This window comes from Falco biarmicus, chromosome 8, assembly GCF_023638135.1.
Source record: "Falco biarmicus isolate bFalBia1 chromosome 8, bFalBia1.pri, whole genome shotgun sequence".
NCBI classification, from domain to species: Eukaryota; Metazoa; Chordata; class Aves; order Falconiformes; family Falconidae; genus Falco; species Falco biarmicus.
Genome location: NC_079295.1, coordinates 15214022 through 15227148, shown reverse-complemented (window position 1 = coordinate 15227148; position 13127 = coordinate 15214022). Strand labels below are relative to the sequence as shown.

The window sequence follows — 13127 nt, the reverse complement described above, 5'->3', positions numbered from 1 at the left end:
TCGCGCCGTCCCTCTCGCGAGGCCCGCCGGGAGCGCGCGGGGCGGGGGAGCCGGGCCGTTATGGCGCCGCGGCGTGCCAGGTAGCGGCTGCCGGGCGGCGGGGTTGCGGCGGGTGGCGGCCAGCCCCGGTGTCGCCCGCCCTCGCGGCCGGCGTCCCCAGCCCGTGCGAAGCCGCCGAAAGGCGCCGGGCCTGCGCCGCCGGCACCGTGCCCCCGGCACCGTGCCCCCGGGCAGCCTTCCGGCGCCTGCAGGAAGCGAGCCCGCAAGCCAGAGGCCTTGCCCCGGCCGGGCGGCCCTGGGGCAGCGGCGGGGCGGCTGGGGCGGGCCGGGCGGGACTCCGTCCGCCGGAGCTGGGGGTGGCCCCGAGCCTCCGGAGCCGTGGCGGGGGGCGCGTCTGCTCGGTGGAAGGTGGGTGAGGAAAGGGCTCTCCCTCGGCACGTGTCGTGGTTAGAACAGCGAAGGGCTGACACCCAGGATGAGTTCGCCTTCTGCTGACTTGACTAAAACGTAGGAGGCCCAGTTGAAGTCCCTCTGCAAACCCTTTTCGAGGGATCTTTTCCCGAAGTGTTTTTCCCCACTCCTGTAAAAGATGTGCATAGATATGGAATTGAAACTTTAGGAATGGTAAGTCCAGTAACTAATCCATAATTTTCAATTGTTTTTGCAGATAAGTGCTCTTCTGCAATTTCTCCAGGACTGTTTCCACTAGTAGAATTTCATCAGATCCCTTACTTCGAATTGGCATTTCAAATGTACTCATGAGATGCTAGCAAAAATGAATAATAAAATAAGTTATTTGTTAAATACTGTTAGATGCATACATAGGTGCAATTCTGTGCTCGCTCCCAAATCTTCAGCCACAACAAGAAAACACACTTTATGGTTAAGTATTTTTCCTTCTCTGCATGGATCATCTCTTCGATTTGTATCTCAAAAGACAGATGTTTTTAGCACAGGTGCTAAAATACAGCCAGAGAAAAGTACGGAGGTTTTGGTGAGTCAGCAGGCTCCCCAGTGCTCCTTGGAACTTGAAAAGCTGGATGATTCTGGGAGCTTCAAAGTGAAGCATGTAATGGATCATAGCGAACAGTTTTTTAATAGTCTCCGGAAATGTACCTGTCCTTGTGATGCACTGGACTTGGCTTCAGAGTCTGCTGTTTCCACTAAGCACTTTACAAGCTGTTTAACTACAGTATGGAGGCTCTTTAAAAACCTGTCCGAAGACCAGCAGCGTTATGAAAAGCAGCTGATCTTTGAGCACCCAGCATTTGTCAAGCTTTGTCAGCAGCTGCTGCGGGACTCCAGAAGGATGACACGGGGCGATCTGGTGTTCAGTCTGCATGCCATGGTGAACCTCGGTGTTCCTCAGAACACTCTCCTAGTCCAGACTTTGCTGAGAGTGTGCCAAGTAAGTATCAGGATCCTTCTTCTCCTGAGTTTGGGCTGAAACCTTGAGGCTAATTCTGGGAAGCTGTGTAGCATCAGAGAGAGTTTTGTGTTATGTCCCTGGTTTAGTCTCATTTTCTGTGGAAACTGGGCTCCCATAGTTAATTTGTGTGTACTTCTAATTTCCTTCATTTTTGAAACCACTGCCTGATTTCAGACAGATTTAATAGAAGTCTCAGAAATCATTACCCTTTTCAAATCAACTAAATTTGACTGATGTGAGACCATGGAGGTCACTGTGGAATTAGAGCTTATGAATTGACTTCTGGAGGGAAAGAAAAGGCAGCAGGTACAGATTAAGACTGAGTAGTTTTTCTTTCCTGAAACTTTTACTGGTTTGAAGTTATCTGACACTGAAAACTTTTTAACAGGAGAAGCTCAATCAACTTGATAACCGATGTATCTCAGTTTTGGCAACTGCTTTAGCAGGGCTGGATAAAGACAAGAATGTGAGCGCTCTTCAAGCTGGATTACAGTGAGAAAAACCTCTTTCACATGTGTCATATTTAAATGTTGTTTGAATATATGTCTTTTAGAAGTCATGGAGTGGATGTCCACACATAAGACATGCTGTGGTTTTAGGACTTAAATGATCACATGAGTTAACAGCTGTACAAGACAGGGATTTTAGACATTGTTTTGCAGTTTCAAGCAGAAAGGCCTCCGATGGCATGGGGTGCTAGACTGCTCTGCAGGAGGTTCATATTCTCACTGCAGCTCCACCACTCTGTTTTTTTTGTGGTGTTGATCAAGTCACTTCACATATCTATGCCTCTTGTTTTATCAGTGTGTAAAAAGAAGGTAATGAGACTAGTTTACTTTGTGAAGTATTTTGATTTATCATGAAAAATGCTGTTTAACAGCCAGGAAGTATTTTCTTTTAATTTAGTAAGTAAAAATTAAGTTTAGATTTTATCTGTGCATCCAGCAAGGCCTTGTGTGTAGTGGTTTATCAGAATAACTTCTTTGGCTGTAGTGATTTTTTTCTGTGCCAATGAGATTTATGTGGGTAAGCAATCTCCTTGCTCCCATGAGATTTTTTTTTTTACTAAGGCTGTCACAAAACTTGCCTTGGATTAGTACTTTTGGTCCTGTGTCAGGTCCAGTTTTGAGAAGGTGGGTGTGTTAGTTACACAAAAACTAGTTTCTGCTGGTACATTCTTGTACATTGGTGGAAAGCAGGAGATCCACCTACAGCTCTTTCTGTCTTGATGTCTAGAGCTTTTGCCCATTTGTAGGAAGCTGTATCTGCAGGGATGAATTTCAGAGCAGTGCCTTAGAAAGCGACAATTCACATTTTTGTAGTTGTGCAGGTATATTTAAGGGTGTTTCAGACAAAACAATTACAATACCTCCTTCTGAGCCAGAAAAGGAGGTGCTGGGAATGCAGAACTCCATCTTGTGCTTATGATCCCTCTATGTTACAATATCCCCTTCTGTTCCTGCAGCCCACAGCACTGCTTGTTTGGTTTTTGTCCTCACTTACACCAAGTTGTTGTCAGTATCTGTCTCCAAGTTTCCTAATGGTTTCAGAACTTGCCTAGACATAGATGATTTTATGGTAAAAATGTGCAATCTCTTTTTTTTCTGCAGAAGAGTGTTAATTCCTTGAGGCTTAACAGCACTCACATCTGCACAGTCACATGTGCAGTCTGGTCAGGTGCCCCTGCTCTTAATATATTGGTGACAACATGCGTCTATCAGGATAACATTAAGAAAGCATGTAATTATTTCCATGTGCAAAATATCTGTGCTGCAGGTATATCATGTAGAGTTATGCCAATGTTGCAAAAAAGGAGGTGGGTGAGGAGCAGAGAATTACAGCTTTACATTAGGAGTATATCAGTGAGGGAAAATGAGGGTACCTACTTGTTTCTGCTGAAATGAGGAAAGGTCTATTAAAGTTACTCTCTGTAGCTCAAGGCCTTGTGTGTGTTTCTTCATCAGATTGCTAGTGGAGCAGCGCATTCCGAGTATCAGAGACATCTTTATACTGCAAAACCTGATGAAATGCATGGGAAAAGATGCTCCAGTCTTCCTGAAAAAGAAATTAGAGGTAAATTTAGTTGGAGGCTCATTTTTACTTCAACAAAGCCTGTGCTCTTGCGTTGTTTATAAATTGTGTATGGTTCTTTCCAGACACTCGGGAAGAAAGTATAATAAAGTGAATCATATTCCAGCTATATCTGTAGGAAGAACATAAATTTGGAGGCTGGGAATATCTCACCATGAAAGGGGGCAGAAAGCAATGGACATGGTACAAAAGGAATAGCAGTGCCCTCACCTCTTGTTTTGGTTGGCCACATGGTATTTCATAGAAGCACTTAGAGGCTGTGCCCTGATTCCCTTGCCCAGCTTGTGGCTGGAAGACAAGACAGAAAACCAGATCATGATGGGGCTGTGTCCAGTAGTGGTACAGGGCTAGACCACTGAGAACGAGGTGCCAGGAGAACTCGCCTAGCTCATGGCCTTATCTTCCTGTGTATCTGAAAGGTCCCCTGAGAGATACAGTGTCTGGGAGCAGGCTGTGGGTTTTATGACAGGGTGTACTGGGTTTCAACCCCTGATTTAAAGACAATTTGAAACCTTCTGTCAAACAGGGCCTCCTTGTGATTTTTAATCATATAGCTGAAGAGCTGTGAGGTCAGAATTTGTAGTAGCATTCATGAGGAAGTGAGGGAAGATAACACTGATGGGAAAACTGGGCGAGAATAAAGCAGTGCAGGGAGCTCATGCAGTGTGTTAGATGTAAGTAAATCCTAAAATCTGAAGATGTGGTGCAATATGGAACTGAGAGGAAAGTAACGTTTCCACATGTTAACTGAAGGGAGCTCTTAATTTTTCCGAGCCTACATGGTGCTATTTTTAATATTTTTAATATTGTGTAGTTTCTGGTGTAGATACATTTTGTATTTAACTTCTGATATGCATGCAGTAAGAATATTGTATTTTAATAGTCGCTGTGCTTTGTAGTCTCATTTTTAATGTAATTTATATCAATCTAATTACTGCTTTGATAAATGAAGTCTCTTTGTGGCATCACAGCTGACCTGCTGTGCCTCAGCCCACGTTTATAGCTGAGTGTTTGTATTAAAGATACACCATTCAGTGTGCTATTGGATCACTTTGAAGGCTTACAGCTTTTGCATGCATCCAAAACAATACTTGGAGTACTATTAAATAAGTCAGCTGTGCTAATTATATTTCTGCTATTTTTTTAAGAATTGGTAGAGGATACATATTCACAGCATTTGCAAATGAGCTTTACTGAGACTTCTTTAAAAAAAAATATAAAGGCAAATTGCTGGTAATTTGTATAGTGACACAGCTCTAGAATACTTGATCTGCTATAATTGTATATTAAATTCAGAGTAGTTACTTTGCTTTTGCCGTTTGTTGCTTGGTTTCTTTCATATAAGTCTAAACAGGCTGAGGAGTTTGGGAAAGTTTTGGTGAAAATGCCTTCATCAGAAAGCACTGATAACATACCTGAAGAATGAAGCATTTTATAAACTCTTAATTCACTTTAGATGGCAGTTTTGAAAGAGAGAGACCATCTGACTTCCCCGAATGCTCTGCGTGTGTTTTTGGCTCTTGTTGCAATGAATTATTGTTCCATTCCAATCCTGAATGCCTGCAGTAAAAAGATCCAGGGTAAGAAAAAAAAAAAAGTTTATTAAATTTCCCTTCCTTATACCAAATTCTTCCTAATTATTGTCTCATCTCCCTTTTCTGATTTCCTTTAAAACTCAGGAAACATCTTTGTTTTACAGGATATTATAGTAATGTGGAACCATTTGACAATCAACAAGACAGAAAATTACTGATTAGTAATGAAAGCAAATAGCTCTTGTCGTCTGCCCTTCTTAACATTCACCTGAATTACATGTATTTTCATTTTTCTGTATGCAGAATTTAGGAAAAAGAATTGAATTCTAGCAAGAAAAAATAGATTTCAGATAAACTTCTAAAACAAATCTGCATTAGATGTGTACACTTCGCAGGATGGATTGGTGGCTTAGTGTGATTAGTTGATAAACGAAAGGGAACATAGTGTTTCCCTTATAAACTGGATTTAATTATTGAATGCTGCTTAATAACTGACTTAGTGCTGTAGCCTAGAAAAAAATTAAATGAACGCTAATGGTTTCACCTCTCCCCATACCTTTACAATACATTTCTTAAGTATATGTGGTCAGTATGTATTGATTCACACTTAAAAGACATTTGAATTTGTGTCTAAAAAACATTAAGATAGCAAAATAGCATCTTAACATAAATGAACCAGGAGTGTTTGGGTTGCTTGTACAGCCTTTATTTGTCGTGGTTGCTCATATGTGTTAGGACACAGTCTTTAATTACACATACTGGCTTCTCCCATACGACTTTCACCACACTTAGTATGTAGGCTAGATGGATATACGGAGTGAGGAACTACTCAGTAGTTCTTTCTGCATTTTTTAGTGCATATTCTCAGGACTTACATGCCAGACATCATGCAAATGATGCTCTGGGGACAGAGTGATTAATTTCTGGGCAGAAGTGACCCCTATCAGAGGCTGGACATGGAATAGAAAGAAGAGGGAGGGCCATGCTTTGAGGCCCATGGGGCAAAGGAATTCTCCATCAGGTTTTCCAGGTCCTATGCTGTTGATGGGTCTCTCAAGAAAGTAGCCCCCTCTCCTGTATCTGGGGACCTGACCAGAATTGTATTAACTGTGTACTTCATAGATACTAATTGAGTTAATTTTTTGCAGCAGCAAACGAGTGACCCAGTAGTGGTGGTATTCATTTCCTGATTATGCAGAAGAGATAGGTTAAGGTCAAAGTGTCCAGTAATACGAGATTCTGTTAGCCTGCCTTCTTTAAGAGTACCTAGCATTACAAGTCACTTTGTGATGCACAGATCTCACTGGCTTCAATTGCAGTTGTCAGCACTCTGCACTTGAAGAAATGAAGTAACAGCATTTATGCTGAGCCTAGAAAGTCACTAAGCACAACTTAGAGGAGTTAAATTCAGTTATTCTCCTGCTATCCTCTTGAGTCCTCTGTCAGAGGGAAAGATAAAGTCTAGTTTTGATGGCTGCTGCTCTTGCTGCTGTAACTGTTGTGTTCTCTTGCAGTCACTGTCTTTTATGACATGTATGCCCCTCATTGCAGCAAACAGTGCAATGTTCGGGAGAGAGCATTGTTCTTCAGTACTTAATCTTTTTCATCTCAAGAGTAGGTCTGTCTTGTGTAGTAAATGAAGCAGCAGTCTTTTGCAGAAGTCTGTTGTCACCTGGTGCTTCATCTGTGTCATCACATTCATATGCCGAGAGGTTGTGTTATGGTTCCATGTTTTCCAGTTTGGTATACAGTAATGCTTTGGTGCCTTTTAGACATAGATTCATGTTCGTGGCTTCTTTCCATTTTGTAAAATGAAATGGGGGAAAAATGTAAATTTTGTCATGTGCTTGTTTCTGATTTATCAGCAGCTTTAGAATCCACCTTTCTGTTACTCCCTCAGCTGACATGGTGGACAGCCCAAAGGCTCAATCAGTACTAAAGGGACCAGTTTCAGGGTTTCCATGCTGAGTGGAGGGAGGTCCTTAAAATCAAGAATCTGAGAACACAATCTTCTTGCTGCTTCTGTTAATTTGCCCCCTTTTGCTGATTCATCCCTTCTAACCTGATCCTGGCTCACTTGGTTTCCTCTGCCTTTGTTTCTAAGTGTGTTCTACCTCAGCTGACTTTGCCCAACTATTCTCAGTCTGTTCTGCAGTTCCTTTTCTGATTTTTTTTTCTCTGCTCCTCCATCCCTTAGCCAAACTGTTCCCACAATGTCTCCAACCTACAACTCCCATTGCTTTGTATCATTTGTCCATTTTATGCTCTTCTGTTACAGAGAATGTCCATGATATTCCGTTTTGGCAGTTAATTCTCATTCTGGAAGGTTGCAGCAGTCTCCAGTACCGTAATGTAAAACTGTTCTCAGCATTAGCAGACTATGTTACTTCTGCTGCCTGCCTTTGGGACAAAAGACAGGTGAGTTTGAGACCAAATAATTTGTAGTGCTACTAGCAGAATATCATTGGGTACTTTCCATCTTACCTTTCATGTTTGTGTTTGAACTTTGCAGAACAGATTTTTTTTAGGAATACCAATCTGATGAAGCTGATATCATTGAATTTTTGAAATGCTTTTATATTTATTGATGAATACAGCAATAAGAAATAAATGGGCTGTTACAGTTTGAAAAATTTTCTTTCATTAAAAATGTCTTTTATGAAATCAACAGGTAGGATCCACTTCACTGGCTTTCTGGACTTTATAAAACTGTCTTTTCTTTTAGATTATCCTTCTTCTTTCTGCCTTTGAGACACTTGGCTTTCAGCCTAGTGAACTGATGGGTATTTTTGCGGAGAAGGTGACAGAAGATCCTGAATTTCTCAACTTGAAAAACCTTTTGATTGTTCTTCGAGTGTATTCACGACTCAACTATGTTCCCAGAAGCCAAAAGCATCTGTAGGTTTTATCTTAGAATGCCTGGTAATACATTCTCTTCATGTAGTCGTTAGATTTGACCAAAGTATTTGATTTCAGTTGTGAAAGAGATCATCATCTTGGTTTAGTAATCTGTAAGGCAGATTTGCTGTGCCTTTTCATGTTTTTTCTACATAGAAATTTTTCTTTGTAATTGAAAATGGAGACCTTGGTTCTAGTCTGACCAGGTTACTAAATCTGTTGATAGTAGCTGTATCCTCAAAGACAATCAAAAGCTAATGTTAGTTTACAGAATATATGATTATACAAGACAATAAAGATTTCTGCCTTGCATTTTTGTTTGAAATCTGTTTTTTATATAGCCTTATTTGTGTATTAAGATACTTTTCTTCTCCTTTTGGAAAAGGTTTTTTGAGACTCTTCATAGCTGCTTGAATAAATACCTCCCTCAGATTTCCAACACAGAACTGCTGAAGGCAGTGTATTCACTTTGCATCTTGGGATATCTTCCTCATCGTGCACTTGATAAGCTGCTGCAAAAGGACAACAGGGGTGAACTTATACTGTCAGGTCAGGCATTATTTTGTCATGTTCTTGTTTTAAAAGTGATAGTCTGCCTCTGTACGTTAGTTATTGTAATTGTGTTAAAGTTTAGAAATTGAAGAATGCAAACATGATTAATACTAAATTTGAAGTCCTCAAGACTAAACTAACATAGTTATGGTGATCTAAGTGATCTGTTTCTGCACTAGGGCATCAGGCTTATTGTCTTGAGACCCATGATAGCAACAGTTTAATAGTAGATGTGCACATGGAGAGAGGTGGATATGAGATTTGTGGAAATGGTAGAAATGTAAGAGCCAGATGTTCAGGCATTTTTAAAAACAAAGGAAGTCCTAACCTTTGTGAACCAACAGTACCTGGAATCACTAGAGTAAAAGGGTTGGGGTTTTTTTGACTGCTCTGAGTTACAGTGAAGAACTTGTAGTAGAATTCGGTTTCCACATTACAATTCTGTACAACCAGTAGAGTAGTTCAGTGGAGCAGAAATCCAGTTTACAGTAAAACACTGTCTTGCTGTGAGCCTGCTGTGACTGAGCCTGAAAGCTGTAAAGCTGTAACTGCTTAGAGTCAGCGCAGTTTAGTAATCTTAAAGTACAGTTTCAAACAGAGTATAGTACAGACAGGCCAAGTCTGATATCTCTTCTTTGTTTTATAAATAGGTTTCTAGTGGTCTGGATTTTATAAATGGTTTTCATGCGCAGAGCTGTGTACAGTAGAGAGAAAGACTGGATGAATGGGCAGGTCCCAGCCATGGACTTTATTATTATAATTAGAGAATTAATGGTGTATATTTAACAATATATTGAAGATACTCAATAATATTCAGTGAAAAAAAATACTGGGTTTTGATTCCTATATTGCAATTCATTTCCTCTGCCAGAACAGACTATAAATGATAATAAAAAATCTGAGATGCTACATCGGATGTAATATTTTTTTTGTGTCTTTTTCAGATGATCTTTACAAAGAACAAAAGGAAGTGATGCTTCGCTGTGTGAAAGCATGTATGGAACTTGATAGCCCTTCCTTCACAAAGCCTGCATTTGTGCTGACTGATAATTTCCCCTCATTGGTATCTTTTAATCTCAGAAAGGCTCGGGAGGCACTGATAGAACTTCTGGGAGATGAGAACATGTTTCAGCAAAATGTTCACCTGCCATATAAATATCATATTGGTATGAAGCCAAATTACTGTCATATTCTTTTAAATGTAGATTTATAATCCCCAAAATAATAAGGTGATAATAAATTTGTGTAGGGTGCAAGTGATTAAAAGTGTAACACTTTGAAGACAGTCGTTTAACAAATGATGCCCTTGATTGGTGAATCTACTTTCTGGGATGCTTCTGTTAAAGTATTTAAGTCAATTTACTAAAAATTTATGATTGCTCTTATTTACAAAATTGCTTTGGACTTTTTGTTAAGCAACAGCAAGCAGATGTTAATTGTACATAATTGCAATATGGCCAGCTGTGTTTGAGAGACTCGACATGTTAGTACAAAGTCACATTAGAAATGAAGCCAAACAGCAGCCTGCTTTTGTTCTCTGACTTGTTTCTTCTCTGAAATTCTGGCTAAGGTTTGGGTTCTGCTTTCATTTATTAAATGGGATATAACCTTTCACAGGTGATCATTTCGTAACACTTGCTTTCTTTTCTATTTTTATATTACTTATTTTTTTGCCAGCTACCCAGATTACAGATTTTTCTTTTATTTGTAATACTTTTCTTCCCAAATACTTCTAATGAGGAATCATACTACGGGGAGATCTGAGTAGGTAGGGCAGACTGTGATCAAGACTAGTTTCTTGAAATGATGATTTCATTCCCATAAAGTTACATCTGCAGTTTCCAAAAATAAATGTTTTTTTTCTGGAGTTGTGCAAACTATAGGTGTTTATATTTGTTGCAGGGAGGCCATCAATAATGCCATCAATAATATGTAAATTATTAGAGAACAGCAATTAGAAACAGAGCAGTGACAGTGTCTGTTAACTTTTGCAAATGAGGTGTTCATTTTAAAGCAGTTGAAAATAATCCTCTTGCAGTATTAAGTATTTTGTTATTTTGTTTCAGATTTTGAAATCAGAATGGATTCAGACAGAAAGAAAGTGCTCCCAATAGCTGCAACAGATGATCATGCTGACTCAAGTGTTCAAAGGTGTCTTTTTTGACTGTGTATTTTTTCTAGCAGGGTAGTTTTACTTGTATATACTCCATCCAGTTACTACTTTGGTTCACTGATTTGCAGAAGCAAAGTAGATAACTGACTTGTTATTTGTAATCACTGCAATATACAAAAATGGCCATGCCATTTCAGAGCAACACCTCATGCAGCTGACTACCTTCTTCTAACAGAGGCTAAAACTTAACATTTCAGAGAAAGAGTCAGGAAATGTCACAGTAATCTGATACTTTTGTAATGGGTACAGGTTTTGAAGTACAACTGAAATCCTTTCAAAAAAATTGCAACGTTACGGTTTTTAAATTCCAAGTATTGTGTGTCCAATTAAACATTCAGTTATTCTCTTAAGTCTCTAAAATATGCATCTCAATGGTATGTTATGGCTATTAATTCAGCTGCTGAGACATAATTTGAATAAAAATGATCATCATATCCACATTTTAGGTGATTAATTTAATCTTGTGTAGAAGAATGACCTCTCAGTTACTGAAGTGGGACATATATCATTTAAGTAATGCTTAAGTAGAATTGGGTAATATGTAACATTTGTGTGCTGGATCACTGCACAGCAAAGTATTTTGTATGGTTTGCTTTTTGGGAAAAGGAGAACTAGTGATTGTCTTAACAGAAACTCATTGTCAGGCTTCCAAGGCATTCAGCTTTCCTCTCCCTTCCAAGTAGGTTTTTATGGCAGGAAGTAGCTGATCCTGAATATTAGCAAAGGATCATAGTAAATGCAGAAGCTGTCAAAATAATGTAGAGTTTTGAATGAGCTGCTTCCTTCTCATTGTGGGAGAAGCGGAGATCTAAGGGCTTAATTCTGCTGTATTGGTTTGATTGGTAGATGCTGGTACTTGTGTGAAGCTCATGGAAGAGAGGGTAAATTACTTAAGTCTGGAAAAGGAAAAGAATAATGAAATTTGTGCAGTCTTGACGTTTTTGCCTGTCAGAAAGACAGCTATATATTCTGCAGTGTTAAAGGACATCATTGAATCAGTCTTAAAAACGCGTATTCTGCATTTGTACAGTGGAGTCTTCCCTGCTTTTCTTGGTTGTAGATTGGCTTTTCTCTTTGTTCCTCTGTCTGCCTTCTGTGTGGGCACAACGCACCCCCAAGGGAAGCTGGCAGTGAAGAAGCGACATCTAAATAGACTGGGCTATCATGTGATTCTGGTAAGAAGAGTCCTGTTACTCTTTGTTTTGGTCCTGTTACCTGCACAGTAATGAGTATGTTTGGTAGAACAGGCCTTGCAGGGAATGGTGAGCCTTCTCCAGAGTGGTAATTGTATATCACCTCTACTTAGAAGGTAGTAATGGTGTCACTGGGGAGAAAGGCAAGCTACCACTTACGATTATCAGCAAAATAAATATAATCATAGTTCAGCGGGGAAAGAAAAAATCAAGCCACTGAATTGCTTTGTAGCTAAAAAACCTATGTGACTTTGGCTTATTTCCCTGATATTTATAGAATGAATGATTTAAGTCAACTTGTTTTCAAAATACAGAGACTCCCTATGTCCTTCCCATCACTGAGCACTTGGTTTGTGGAACAGAGTAGTTTGCTAAAGACAACAGAATTAATGTACCCTTTCCTTTTCCTTTCTTCCAGGTCTTGAACAAGAAGTTTCAGGAAATGACAAATGAAGATGCAGTTGAGTTTTTGAAAGGAAAAATTTATTCAGAAGATGCTTTCCCTTTTTCTGAAGTGACTGTGCAGGACAATAATTAAAATAAACTAACAACTTTGGATCTCCTGTTCTCTCTTTTTCGCTGTGTAATTAATGTAAGGTTTTAACAGAAGAGATAAGCAGTTTTATACATAACTGCCTACTCCAAAGTATTACAGATTGAGAAAAGTTTGTATAGTGAACAATGTCTGCTGAGGGGTGTGTGTATGTGTGTTTGACTGAGTTTTCTGTAGTGGAAGGAACTACTTAATCCAAAAAGCATCCTGACATCTATTGCTTTTGAAATTTCTTAATTTTATCTTCGCTTTAGGAAGGGAAAAGAAATTTTATCTTCACTTTCACAGGGAAAAGAAGTGACTTTAAAGTGCTGTTGGAATCTGTCCTGCAAATATGCACTAGAAGGATTCCCCCCACCATCCCCTGTGTTCTTTATGCAGAACTATAGATGGTAAAGCAGTTAAATAACTCAGCTGAAGGGTATATTAAAATATCCAAAGTTATGTGAGAAGAAATCAGTCTCGCCCGGTTTTCATAAGTTCAGGCCAATAATGGTTGTTAGCTGTATGCTTTTTCTTTTGAACCTTTTGCTTCACTGCTCCTGTACTAGATTTTGAGACTTCTTACTACAAAAACACAGGTCTGGCATGTATTTATAAACTGACCCTTGCTCTCTGTTTCTGATATTAGCGTCTCGCCAGCTATTTAAAGAGGTGTTGCAATACTCAGATTTGTTCACTGCATACTGTGATGCATCTCCAC

The 13127-nt window shown here is 39.6% G+C and overlaps 1 protein-coding gene across 2 annotated transcripts; it reads left to right on the top strand.

Moving 5' to 3' along the window:
* Nucleotides 1-26: 26 nt before the first annotated feature.
* FASTKD2 (FAST kinase domains 2) lies at nt 27-12429 on the top strand. 2 transcript variants are annotated; one of them, XM_056349615.1, is made up of 12 exons: nt 27-80; nt 668-1408; nt 1818-1921; nt 3394-3502; nt 4977-5100; nt 7334-7473; nt 7781-7953; nt 8339-8502; nt 9450-9671; nt 10572-10656; nt 11739-11853; nt 12290-12429. In XM_056349615.1, the coding sequence occupies exons 2-12, from the start codon at nt 764-766 to the stop codon at nt 12407-12409; spliced, it is 2001 nt and encodes a 666-aa protein (XP_056205590.1). In that variant the 5' UTR covers nt 27-80; nt 668-763; the 3' UTR covers nt 12410-12429. The 2 variants fall into 2 exon arrangements, with proteins under 2 accessions (XP_056205590.1, XP_056205589.1); XM_056349614.1 differs by lacking the exon at nt 27-80 and adding an exon at nt 264-408.
* Nucleotides 12430-13127: the final 698 nt, after the last annotated feature.